This window comes from Rhineura floridana, chromosome 1 (genome assembly GCF_030035675.1).
Source record: "Rhineura floridana isolate rRhiFlo1 chromosome 1, rRhiFlo1.hap2, whole genome shotgun sequence".
Lineage (NCBI taxonomy): Eukaryota > Metazoa > Chordata > Lepidosauria > Squamata > Rhineuridae > Rhineura > Rhineura floridana.
The window spans coordinates 58,555,652-58,569,147 of NC_084480.1; the positions used below are offsets into that span (position 1 = coordinate 58,555,652).

A 13,496-nucleotide genomic window follows, 5' to 3' on the forward strand; every position below is an offset into this window, starting at 1 on the left:
CCAGTTAGGACACCTGCCAGGCCTAATTTGGCCTGCTTTACAGGGAAAGAAATGTGAATCATTTGCTTCTTCTCTATTTGTGATATGTAAACCAGTGTTTTTCAATAGTAGGATTGATGCTAGCAGGGCCATATGCTATCCTTGCACAATGTTATCAACTTCATAGTTAAATCTTCAAACAGAAAAAAATGAAGTTAAATGCAATACTAAAACTACTGAAGGAAGCATTGGTCTTTAAAAAACACACTGAAGATTCTGAGCATCAACAGTTATCCCTGCTGCTTGTGGTACATAATGCAGAACATATCTAGCCAACTAGAAGAGAAAGTTGGAAACAGAGTACAAAAAGTATGCAAACAACACACAGAACAGGTACAATAGCTTGAGAACAGAGACTCAGATTATACCAGGCAGTAATGCATTTCATGCACCATAACCACCCCTTGATACTGAAGTACACCTAGTTTTCCTAAGACAAAATTAAACTTCTTCACAAAAAGGAAGTAGTTAGCAGCTCTTTGTCAGTACTCAGATTTCCAGTTGTTTTTGGTTCATTATGTTTCACATTGTGCTTTAAGTTCAGAACAAGCATTTCCTGTTGCAAAAGATGTTGCATTAAGAGCCCAATCCTATGCATCTTTACTCTGACTAAATTCCACTTAGTTCAATGGGTCTTCCTCCCAAAAACCTTAATGTCAATGCATTAATACAATTTAGACACAAGCATGTGCAAAATGAAAAATTGGTTGTACACAGCTATGTTGAACTTTACCACGACAACTAAGAAAATCAGTTTCCAGAGGTGTAACCATGTAGTCTGTTATTGCATGCAAAAGCAGTGAGGAATCTTGCAGTACCTTAAGAATATCTAATTTCTAGAGTAGACAAATTTTGCATTCTGGAGAATTCTACACATGTAATCTATGTAGAGCAGAGGTTGCATTTCAAATTTTGAGAGTTTGGGGGCACCAATCACAAAATGGCTGCCATGGGGGTATGGCATAACACAAAATTAGAGAGTAGTTGTGTTGAGGGTTCTCCCATAATTTTATTTCCATAAAGAAAAGACTTGACCTGCTGAATTTGCCTGCCATACAACTATTAAAGAACCCTGTTTTCCAAAAATGCCAACCCTAAACCAAAGCCTAGGCTACCATCTTGCACCCAATTTAGCTGGGAGTAAGCTCCATTGAACACAAAGAAATTTATTTCTGAGGAGACATTTTTCCATTGTACTCCATTGTACACTGTGAATTCTTAATGAATCTTTAACTCCTGCAAAGCAGGAGACATACCTAAACCTCTCTGCAAAGCTTTCAAATTTGCCTTTTTTTTGGGGGGGGGGAGGAAGGGGATTCTGTAACATTCACCCACACTACACAGTATTGTAGAAAATAACTTCTAGGCACTACTTGATCTCAGATGAACCCAGCACAGGTAAGATGCATCCTGGTTGCTAAAGAAAAAAGAAGGGCGAACTATGGAGATTCCAAGGACTAGGAAAAAAAGACAGAAGCAAGAAAAGTGCACTACGGGGGAGGACGGGGGGGGGGCAAAAGAGCAGCTGTTTAGGATCCCAAGGATTCTTATTGCCTGGTGTCGAAGCAACACACTTTTCAATCACAGTACTCATTGGCTTATAACACTGACAAGCAGCAGCAGACAGGCTGGCTCATTTCACATAAATCACTTAGAAGGGTACCAGCACATTTTGCTCTATAACTTTCTTTCCAGGAGGACTCAAGACTTAACTTAAAAAAAAAAAGATAGCTCAGATTCTGGGCTATCTGCGGGAGGCAAATAAACCCTTGCGGTTTAAGAACATACCTATAGCCCACAGATATTTCCATCCAACTTTAAAAAGCAGGGAAATTGGGCAGCTGTAGTGAATACACCAGGGGAGCAGGAGACCTGACCTCCTCTCTGAGATATTGTACTGCCCTACAAATTTGCCAAAATGCAAACACAATTTGGGTTTGTCTTTCACAGTCCAATCCACTTCCTGTGTACTTGGAAAAATTTGGTAACGTGCCTCTGAGCATATGGTGAGTGGTGGCAACACCTGCCATCTCCAAAGATGGAGAATTACATTTTTGTATTTTTGTTGTTCCTACTTTGCTTCTTTCCTGTGTTACTACTGTTTCTACAATCTAATTAGAAAATAATATTTCTCTCATTCATCCTAGAAATCTGTGTCAAATTTATTTTTATTAATTTCAAAGCCTTTTTATTGGTCAGTGTCACATGTGAAGACAGCCTTTTGTTTCAAACTGGAGGTTATGTTCTATTTCTATTTTGGGTGCATTAACAGATGAATCTGAAACCACAGTTTGCTGTAAAATTAGACTGATTACAGTACGTTGCTACTTAAGCAATGACTCTAGCTCTTGGAAAACACAAACTTGGCCTGCCCAAGATGCATGTATTCAGCCTGCTATGCTTAAACCACTCCACTTAGGGAAGAGTGTGGATTGGCCAATTAAAGCCATAGAGCACACCTAGAAATTTGTTAGAATGTATTTCGCCTCCCACTGTTTTAACTTATGCAAACTGAGACACTCCTCCTGTCCATTGGAGATTATTCTTCAGAATAGTCAGTGCCATTATTCCACTATTATTTTTGGAGTTTTTTTTAGTGCTGCAATATTCACAGAAACAGAAGCAAAAGGAAATGATTTACTATAGGAAACTTCACTAAAATTGCAAAGTAAATCAAACATATGTAAAAAACTATCAACTGTCTTAATATTGTTGCTTCCTCCCTGCTAAAACATGATCAGCACAGCACCTGTCTTGTTTCTATGATTTGGGCTGATTGCAGGTATTGCCACCACTCACCATATACTCAGAGGCACGTTACCAAATTCTTCCAAACTAAACAGGAAGTGGATTGGAGTGTGAAAGAACCCAAACTGTGTGCATTTTTACAAATTTGTAGGTCAGTACAATATCTCAGAGAGGTCAGGTCCCCTGCTCCCCTGGTGCATTCACCATAGCTGCCCAATTTCCCTGCTTTTTAAAGTTTGATAGAAATATCAGTTGGCTATAGGTACATTCTTAAACCGCATGGATTCTTTTGCCTATTAATTAATTTCTTGGCTTTTTAATCTGGAAGGTAAGAAATGGGATCCTGTGCAAGTTTGCTGAGAATGGATTGATCATTTGCATGCTTATTGAGTTCAGTGGGATTTACTCCCATGCAATCATGCTTAGCATATGTAAAACTGACCGGGGGGGAGGGAGGGCTGGAGTGGGCAGGGGAGGAGGAAGAGGGGAGGGGAGGAAGAAGGGAGAGAATGGAAGGAGGGGAAAGGCAGGTCTGATCATTTGCATGCTTATTGAGTTCAATAGGACTTACTCCCATGAAACCATAGTTAGGATACGTAAAACTGATCATGGAAGACAGAAGAGGAGGAATGGAGAGGAGAGGAAGAGAAGGGGGAAGGAGTGAATTGGAAGGGGAGAAGGGAGAGAAGGGGCAAAAGGGAAGTGATGAGAGGGAAGAGGAGAGGGCAGGTTTGACAATTTGCATACTTATTGAGTTCAGTGGGATTTACTCCTGTGCAATCATGTTTAAGATAGGTAAAACTGACCGGGGGGGGCAGGGAGATGTGAAGAGAGAGGGAGGGCAGGAAGGGGATGAGATTGGGTGGGTTGGTGGGCACTGTGCAGATGTGAAGCCCGTTTCCTTTCCAAAAGGAAAACATTGTGAACAGTATCATTCTTTTTCAGGGTTTCCCCCACCTTTTTATTCTACAGAAGGTACATGTAGCCTCCCACCCAAATTTAAAACAAAGCTGTCCCTGGCCACATCCACACCAGAGTGTTATTTTGCTTTCAACAGTCATGGTTTCCCCAAGAATCCTGGGAAGTGTAGTTAGTGAAGGGTGCTGAGAGTTGCTAGATGCCCTGTTTCCCTCACAGAGTTTCAATTGGAGTGGCTGACTGTTAAACCACTCTGGCTACTGGAGTTCTGTCAGGGAAATAGGAGTTTCCTCTCAGCATCCTTCACAAACTACACTTTCCAGGATTCTTTGGGAGAAGCCATGGCTGTCTAAAGTGAAATAAAGGTAGGGAATGGGTGTGGCCCCCCAATTAGACAAGCCAAGCAGCTGTGAGTCTGGCTTTTAGAATACTGTTGGTTCTTACTGAGCATTCCCGGGCTTATCATTGACTATAATGCTAAATTTCTTAAATTAATTAAAACGCAGCTAGGCATTTTTTTAAGCGTTTAAACTGCAGAAGATGAAGGTCAGAGTATGGGGCAAGGACAGTAATAGGATTACAGGTACTCTGTGAACATGGCTGATTTTTAATTAATTTCAACAAATTATGAGAACCAAGTCCAAAAGGGGTCTTGTTTTTTTCTCTTTTTACACTTTGAACTCTCAATTCTCTCTGTGTGTTTTGTGTATTGCTATGAAAATTGAGAGGGCTGATAAGCAAGCATTTCTGAGTTCAGGACTATAAGTTTTGTAAAGTTTTATTTTGAAATGAGCTTATGGGAAGCATCAGAATGGCAGGGGGTATTTTCAATTTAACATTGTGGAATGTGAAAAATCCATGCTGGCTATAGCATACAGCCACTCTTGTGGCTGTATAATGACCATCAGTTTTCCAAGAAAATCTCTCTCTCTCTATATATATATATTTGAAGAGTCAGTTTGGTATAGTGGAATGAGTGTTAAAGTAGGACTGTGGTGAATCAAGCTCATATCCCATCTCAGATCTGAAGCTCACTGGGTAACCTCGGGACAGTCGCTCTCAGGGTTGTTAGGAAAATTAGATGTGTGTGGTGGGGGATATACGGTGCCTCAAGCTCCTTGGAGAACAGGTATGACATGAACTGTAAAAAAAAGCAGTATTAAAAGATGACAATTAAATCCACAATTCCTCTGGATTAAACATTCAAACGAGGTTTATAGAATATAAAAAGAATACTTTATTAAAATGGATGTCTGTTAAACTCTTATATAAAACTAAGGCCACAGCTAATGCTAAAATAATGTCAACTTCAAAAGGTTTTATACTATGATTTAATTTAAAATTCTTATACAAAGCTATTTTACAAATGAGTACTCAAACATAACACTGCTTAATCTAAAATTTAATGATACAAAATATCAGCCTCTTAGTACATATACTTTGTGTTTCTTTTGGTCCTTTTGAGGAAAATTATTTTTTGCATGGCTTCTGCGACAGAAATTAACTCAAACAGAAAGGTGGCAGCTTCAGTGATGAAAGCCAATAATCCTTCCTTTTTGTGCCAAGTTCATTCCTTTTCTTGTACTATTAAACATCTCCAGTCATGATTGCAATAAACTCTTCCTGGTTGACTGTGAAAACAAAGACAACATATGAGTATGGACTGTAAATCTTTTAAAAGCTTCCATCAATCAAATCAGGTCCTGCTGGCAATTTTAAGGAGAATAAACACGGAAATTTGCTCAAAAATATTGAGGCAAATTATCATTCACTTGGAAACCCTGCAGCGGACTCTCTGGAAGGCTTAACTTAGTATTCAATCCTCAGAGCAAGCAATTATAGGAAATTAGAACTACTTAGCTCTACTAAATCAGATCAGTTTATAATTGCTTACAAGTAAAAAAACAAAAATTACTGCTATTATTTCATGTTGCATATTGCTAAAAGTATAGATGACCACCACCAGTCCCAGATCTTTGGAGCCTTGTCTTCTAAATCTGAATGTGTATTTTGTATACTAATATTTGTTTATGCTAACATATACTATCTCTGGATTTCTGAAGATTCCATTGTCATATTTCAGCAACTTATATTGCAGATTCAGCCGCATCGTAGGCAGACAACCATTCACGCAGTTTTATCAGCCACTGTTCATTTTAAAATAACATGAAGGGACCTGCCATGGAATTTCATATTTGAATAGGCAGGAACTGGGTTTCATTTCCAGATCCATGGGGAGTTTGCAGGATTAACAGTTTTCTGGAGGGAAAAATCAGTCACTTGCCTGACCATGTAACCACCACGAGGAAAGCAAATTCAATGCACTAATTTTTTATCTAATATTTACAATAAGCACATGAACATAGCATTTTTAGAACTTACTTTCTCCATCACCATCTTTATCAAATTCTTCAATCATTGCCCGAAGTTCTTCATCAGTCATGTTTTCCCCGAGTTCTCTAGCTACACGGCGCAGGTTTCTCAAGCTTATTTTACCTGAATCATCATCATCAAACAATTTAAAAGCCTTGAGTATCTCTTCATGAGGATCTCTTTCAAGTATCCAGTCTGTCACTAAAATAGAAAAATAGATCTGGTCTATTTCTATAAAGACAATTCTGTTGTTGGTTTTTTTTTCTCCCTGCATGGAAAAGTCCTCTGTTCGAAACCCTCAAATTTCTGACCCAAATAATTTAAATGATTCATCTTCACTATGTACCTGAAGAGACAGGTATGTGTATGTGTAATAACTTCAGGTGCATGGATTGGACTGCAAACAGGAAGCAACTATGTGGAACATCGCACCACAAGCTACTGAATATTTAGCATGGTAATAAAGCAGATATTCTTCAGTTCTGCAGAAAACTCACTCTGTTTTGATCATTCAAAAACAATGGAATATATTGCAGGAATCCTCTACACTACAGCTACCAAAACTTAAATACCAAAATTGTCACTGAGGCATAATTATTTTCAATATTCTGTTTTTTTAAAAAAAAAAAACATGTTGAAGATATAGAATATAAATTATTTTTAAAAAGGAGATGCTATAAAAATAGCAAGGCATGAAAAATTACAGAACACATAGTAAAGTTTAAATCTTGTTACCTTTGCCCACTTTCATAGCTGTATTGGTAGATAGAGGTAGGAGGAAATAATAGAAAGTGCAGTCTTGATGTTGGAGAGTGGAAATAAAACAATGTTTTAAACATTTAAAAGGTTCACCTGTGTTATACCTGCTACATTTGCACATCCATCAGTTAAGAAATACCATCCAAACTTCCAGTTACAAATTATTGCCCAGCTTCATCTCATCAATATACATTTAAATCCAGTACCCACCAACTTCATTAAAATCTTCAAAGGTGATTTTTCCAGTTCCTTCCCGATCATAATCTTTAAGTATCTTTAGCACATCTGCTTTTTTCACATCGAAACCTAAGGCTCTCATTGCCACCTTTTGGGAAAAGACAGAAATGCAACCACATTTCAGATTCAACACATTAAAAACAGTGTTCATCTTTATAAAACTACATTTAAGAAAATATATCTTTGAATAGTTGGAGTAAGTATAACCAGAAATCACCACTTAAATTGTTGCAACACAAATCTTAACTCATATTCTAGTGACAAAAATTCATCTCGGTAGTTCATCTTTATAGCAATAGGAAGGCGATCATAATAATTGACATTGTTACCCACATTTACTAGATGATACATGGGACGGTAAAGATAAGACTTCAATTAGTTAAACATTTCTGCAAGTCTACCCACTTTTCCATAAATGCCTGGAGGACTAAAAATGGGCAGCAGGGAAAATAAAACTAAAAGATGACCTCTCCGCCCCCAAAAGAGCATCAAAATAACACTGCAGAATAGCAACTCTGGTGCTCTACACCAGAGAAGATTAATGTCTTTTGCTTGAGGAGCCAGGTTCCCTCCAGCAGTTGCTCAAGGGCCACAGCACCTCAAGCACACAAGTCATTGGGCAATTTTAAGATGCGTGGCTGGTGGGGGTGGGGTGACATGATTGTCCCACCCCAAACTGAAGAATATAGCGTAAGAAGTGCAAGAAGTAATGCTTCCCTCTTGCCAGCCAATGGGATATCACCAACAGTCTCCAACATCAGTGCAGAGATCTTTGCAATAATCTCCCATTTCTGAGCAGAATGGGTACGCTGAAGCCAAGCAGCACTCTGCACTTCAGCCAGGAAATAGGCTGGCAGGTCCAGAAGCAGCACTTGAAGTGCCACTTTGGTAGTTGGGAGTTTATTTGATCCTGTGATGACACAGGAGTCACTAGAGTGATTTCCTGTTTCCTGGCTGGAGATGTTCAGTTGACGGAAACAAGTATGATTCTCTTTTGTCTTTCTGGCCTTGCCTGCGCTGTTTCCAAGTGAAATGGATTGGGGGAGTAGAAGTGGTCATTCCAAAAGCAGCATGAATGTCATATGAATGTCCATAGGCTCCTACTGGGAGAAAAGGTGGGATATAAAATAGATAGATAGATAGACAGATAGATAGATAAGATAGACAGACAGACAGACAGACAGAACTGTTTGCTGCTGCTGGGATGAAGGGAACTAGATGTACCCACAGACTACCAATTGCCCATCCTTGCTATAAACACATCAGTTAACCTCTAGTTGACTGAAATTACAAAATAAGCATGATGCCTGAAAGCAACCTACCAATAGGACAAAAAGATGTAATTACAGCTCTATCTTACTGGTTACCTAGGAGTACCCATTGAACTCAGTGGGACTCACTTCTGAGTAGACATTAGTAGATTTGTGCTGTAAGTATCTAAGCAACAATAGTTTCTCATTCTCCAAGCACTAAAAATGGAGTATTGTGGGAAAACAACATAAAAAATAGTGCTATGAAAAAGGCATTCTGGGAGGGCAATCAGATGGAATACATTTTCCACCCAAGTCGTCTTTGGCATGAACAAAAAAGGAGTGAAAGATCTCATAGTATGACATCTTGAGAATTAGAATGTTTATTATAATAAGGCTGCAATCCTATACACTTATGTGGAACTAAGCCTTAATGAAAGTAGAGGGCCTTACTTCAGAGCAAACACATTTTAAGATTGTATTGCAAGAGAACCACTAATGTCAAGGTTCTTAGAACACTAATAACTTGAACAGAACTCCACATAGCAGCCCTAAGACATTTCTAACAGAAACACAAGCTATGCTGGTAGACTGTATCATAGCACAAATGCTATATTTTTTCCTTCTAGATCTACAGTTTACTCTGGCATGCATATCTGTGTAACTGAGAGCACCAAGGGGCATACATCTGTCCCAGTTTTACTTGTAAGTGCTTTTGCCTTACGGCTGCTTTATACATCATAGGAAGAGATAGCAAACATTAAAATCTCAAATTCAAGAGCTGCTGCAGTGAAGTTGCTAAAGTGTGAGCTATAGCCTAGTTCAAACATCACTTCACACAAGTCACTTTCTTTAAACCTCAGCCTTCTCCACAATATAAGTACAATACTGGCCTATCTTACAGTGGTGTTGCACAGATTACTGATGTTGTATATGAAGCACTAAATACTCAGGAAGTGCTATATAAATGCAATTACATCACACGCTGTTTTACTTTGTACAAATCAGCTATTTGCATTTGTTCACTGTATGTTTACAATAGAAAAATGGGCCAATGTATACCTAACTCACACCTTATGAAGCTTTGAAAAATGCCATACTATTACAAAGCAAAATATCAGACTTTTAAGAGAAAATAAATTGCCTTAAGTTCATGATAATCTATAGCTCTGTCTTTATCTGTGTCAAACAACTCAAAAGCATCTTTAATTTCTTGCTTCTGTTCTTCAGTTAATTCTCTTCTTTTCTTTCTCTTGGTTTTGTCAACAGAAAGCTCAGCTCTAGAAGACAAAGAAGAAAAAGCCAAAACATCAGGTGTTTTTATTGCTAAAGCACACACAGTTACAGCTCTTAATGGATTGCTGTGTGCTGATGAGGAAAACAGAACATATGTAGGGAGTTGATTTCATGAGATATCCAACCTTAGATAAAGATTTAGATTTATGGTACAATCATGAATAACCTTGTTTAGACTAGAGATTGTACTGATACACCAGTACACCTATGCTGCCACCAGGACTCTCTTCTGCTCTTTCTAGTTCACCATTGCCTCTAAGTGTGTGCGCCTCCTTTTTTCTCTTGTGTACTATCTCTCTTGAAATGCATCAGTAATACTAACTGTGCTGTTATAAAACTTGAAAATGACTGACCTCAACATTTAGACACTATAAACAGAGTGGTTATTTTTGTAGGCTCCTGCTGGGAGGAAGGGCGGAATATAAATCAAATAATAAATAAATAAATAAAGGGGGCGGAGTACCAAAAGATTAGCATTCCTGGGGGGTTGTGTACTTTGTTCTTTTTAGATTTAAATTTTAAAAATAGGAAAAATACTATATTCTTAAAATAGCCTCTGCATTCCTATAGACTACTGGAGTTTGCCCCTAAGCAAACATAGAAAAACTGCCCTATGAAAAGTCAGACCATTAATCTATCTAGCTCAGTAATGTGCAGTGATAGAGCAGTTTCAGACAGGGGTCTTTCCCTGCCCTACCTTGGATATACGAGGGACCGAACCTGGGAATTTATGCATGCAAAGCATGTGCTGTACCACTAAGCTATGGCCCTGCATATTGGGAGTGGCATACCATCCTACAGCTGTTTCCTGATGTTTATGAAGATGAGCTGGCGTAGCACAGTCCAAAAGCTAAAACCATCCTTGTATGAGCCCTGCTCCTACACAGTGGCGTACCAATGGGGAGCGGTCCGCCCCGGGTGCATGCAATAAAGGGGTGCATTGTCAAATACGCTCAACTGCTGCCTGGTGCGCACCTCCCCACCTCCCTCTTCCACACCAATCCCTGCAGGCTAAAGTTGAGAGGAAGGCAAGCACTGGCTGGCATGACACTGCCTGCAGCGGTGTGCAAGGGACTTTGTGGTGGCGAAGAGGACTCTTTTCCGCACTTCTCTCTCAAGCATTCGCTGCTGCCGCTGCTCCTGGACACGGCGCAAAGAAGAGCTTTGGGGAGCCACCACTTCTGCTTCCGAGAGCCTCCCCGCTGGCTGTTTGTGCCTCCATAGGACCCGCTCCGAAGAGAGCGAGTGCGAAGAAGGGGAGTGGGTGGGGGAATACAAGCGGCAGCTGTGGTTCCTCCTCTTCCATACACCCTGCTGCTGGCAGCAATAATCCGGGCACTGAATGAAAGAGAGGGAGAGACCGGGAGTGGGTGGGAAGGGGGGCGAGTAGTGGCTGTTCCTTCAGGGCTTCTACTCCGGGGGGGGGTTAGAGGAGCGGCAGCGCTGGGCGGCTCTCGCTGCTACTGCAGAGGTATAGATTTTGATCAAGAGCACTCTGAACCATGATATATAAGGTTTTGTTTAAAGTACCTAACTGACAACCTATGGTAGCATCTATGGTATTAAGAATCAGTGATCTCTCCCTTTAGTATCAATAACTGCTAAAAATGAACAGATCAATGACCATTTACCATGAATGTATGCATGTACTTAGAAGAGGATACTGTGGAGCTGAAAACTAAGAAGTATTTGAACTCTAGAAGTTCATTTTACTATCTATAAAGGAGATGTGAAGAAAGGAAAATGCAAGGAATGAGAGGAGGAGGGGAGTGCCTGGGATCCTCTTTGTGCGCTGGGTGGGTCTTGCTATTCCTTACTGGCATTTTCCCCTGGCCCTGTGTTTATCATAGCCTTTTGCCAGGCTGCAGTTCATGCCTCTCTCTTTCTTCTGGAAACCAGAATTCAGTGATTTAAGAGAGCTGTTATTTAAGCATATATCTGTTGCACAGAACAGAATTCACAGTTCTGCAGTTATTTCCTTGTTGCTTTTTTGCAAATTTGCTCAGGCATGTTTAAACAGGTAAAAATTATCTGCTAGTAGTTGATACTTATTAGTTGAACTGTGGAAGTTGGTTGGTTTCTTCTAGGCCTTGAATCATGTGGATTCAGAATGTTTTATCAGCTTAATGCTGTTTAATGAGATATTTAAAACTTAGAATCAATTCCGAAGAAACAAAGACATGGACAGTATTGCAATTTCTGGAATTTATTGTGAAATGGGATTTTTATGAATCTCTGCCAAACTTATCCTTATGTTTAAGACTTTTTCTAACTATTTGTATATCTGTTGCTTCATGTGAAAGAAACTTTTCAAAATTAAAATTAATAAAAAGTGTCCGATCAAGTATGAGCGAAGATAGATTGATAAATCTGGCTATACTGTCTACTGAACATGAATAAACGAAGAAGATCAATTATGATGAAGTCATTGACAAATTTGCAGAAGTTAAGGCTCAAAACCAGAAACAGTAGTGTTATAATTCATTACTGTGACAGACCAATATGTAGGTATTTTTCCCTTTTTTCAAAAAATACATTAATGTAATTAAACTTTTTTCCTTTTTTGTACTGTAATATCAATTTTATTTTCTTTATTTATTTTACTGGCATGATTATATTTACGAAGTTCAATAAAAGATTTTTTTTCACTGTCTACGTTTCTTTTCTGACCATTATTATTATTCGTTTCATTTCATGATTATTACTGAAAATAATTTTGTCGTATAGAGGGGGATGTTAAATGATCCGCTCTGGGTGTCAAATACGCTAGGTACGCCATTGCTCCTACATAGTCTCACTCCACCCTTTAAGGAGAAATACTGAGCTGCTGCCTACCTATTTACTTGGTTGTAAGCTACATTATTTGATTTGTTAGTTGTTTAATTAGTGTACTTTAAGATAGGCATTTTACACCGTTTTAAACCACTTCTGCAAGCAGCTTTGAGAACCTAAATGTAGAATGCAGGACACATTTATTTATCTCTTCTCTACAGTTCCTATTCTTCCTTCATAGCTTCAAGGCAGCTATCAACAAAATACATTTTAAAATGCATGGAGCCTGGCGACTAATCGAAAACGGAGGGATCAAGCTCCTACAAAATACTCTCGTGATTGGCTTTTTTTTTGGGGGGGGAAGGAATGTCACACGCCTATCAGAGCGAAGATATAGCCAGCTACAGTGCCCAGCACACGCGCGGCGGCAAATATCGCGACAAGCGACTCGCAAGGGGAAAAACGTTACGTTACCATAGCAACAAGAAACAAGCCCTTCACTCTCGGCTCCCTCCTCCGCTGGGTACCAACCTTGCCACCAAATTCATTTTCCTGGCCCCACCCCTTAAACCGGACACGAGGCGGAAAGGGGTAACGTATCTCGGCTACTTTGACCACCGGAACCCGGAATCAGAACAGTCTTCCCTCGAAAACTGGGCACAAAACCTTTCACTCCACCAACGCTGCTTCTCTCTTCAGATTGTAGCTTCAATTGGACGTTGCTAAACGTCCCTCCCGCCTCACTTTGTATAACACATCACAACAGGCTAAGCCGTTTGTCAACCAAACCACAGACGTTCCTCTCAAGCTCCCGTTAAAAACTAGTGAGTACGCGCCAACGTTACCCAGAAAGCAGTACGGTTTTGACGTCACAATGAAGCTGGGGCGACGGACAATTCCTCGCCGCGCACTGGTGACGTAGTAAGAACCTGCCCGCCCCGTGTCGCATTGGTTGCTGTCGCGGAATGTAGTCTTCCTATAATATGAATAATAAAGCAATGAAGACGGCACTTTAGAAGGCAAAAATCTAAACCTATCACTCAAGGCAATTTTGTACAATGGATAGAATTTAGTAACGATGCTTTTCTCAGACCTCTTCCTGCG

At 39.7% G+C, this 13,496-nt stretch overlaps 1 protein-coding gene across 1 annotated transcript; it reads right to left on the reverse strand.

The window, feature by feature from the left end:
• Positions 1-4,918: 4,918 nt before the first annotated feature.
• CETN3 (centrin 3) lies at positions 4,919-13,251 on the reverse strand. Its single transcript, XM_061622195.1, has 5 exons — positions 12,924-13,251; positions 9,469-9,604; positions 7,048-7,162; positions 6,088-6,279; positions 4,919-5,336 (listed from the first exon to the last, which is right to left on the reverse strand). The coding sequence occupies exons 1-5, from the start codon at positions 12,938-12,940 to the stop codon at positions 5,293-5,295; spliced, it is 504 nt and encodes a 167-aa protein (XP_061478179.1). The 5' UTR covers positions 12,941-13,251; the 3' UTR covers positions 4,919-5,292.
• Between the last annotated feature and the right edge of the window lie 245 nt (positions 13,252-13,496).

Excerpts from the sequence above, each read along its gene's own strand:
- CETN3 (XM_061622195.1), bottom strand. Across the intron at positions 7,163-9,468 it reads TAGATTATCATGAACTTAAG|GTGGCAATGAGAGCCTTAGG; the intron begins GCAATTTATTTT and ends TTTTCCCAAAAG. Across the intron at positions 5,337-6,087 it reads TAAAGATGGTGATGGAGAAA|TCAACCAGGAAGAGTTTATT; the intron begins GTAAGTTCTAAA and ends TTGTTTTCACAG.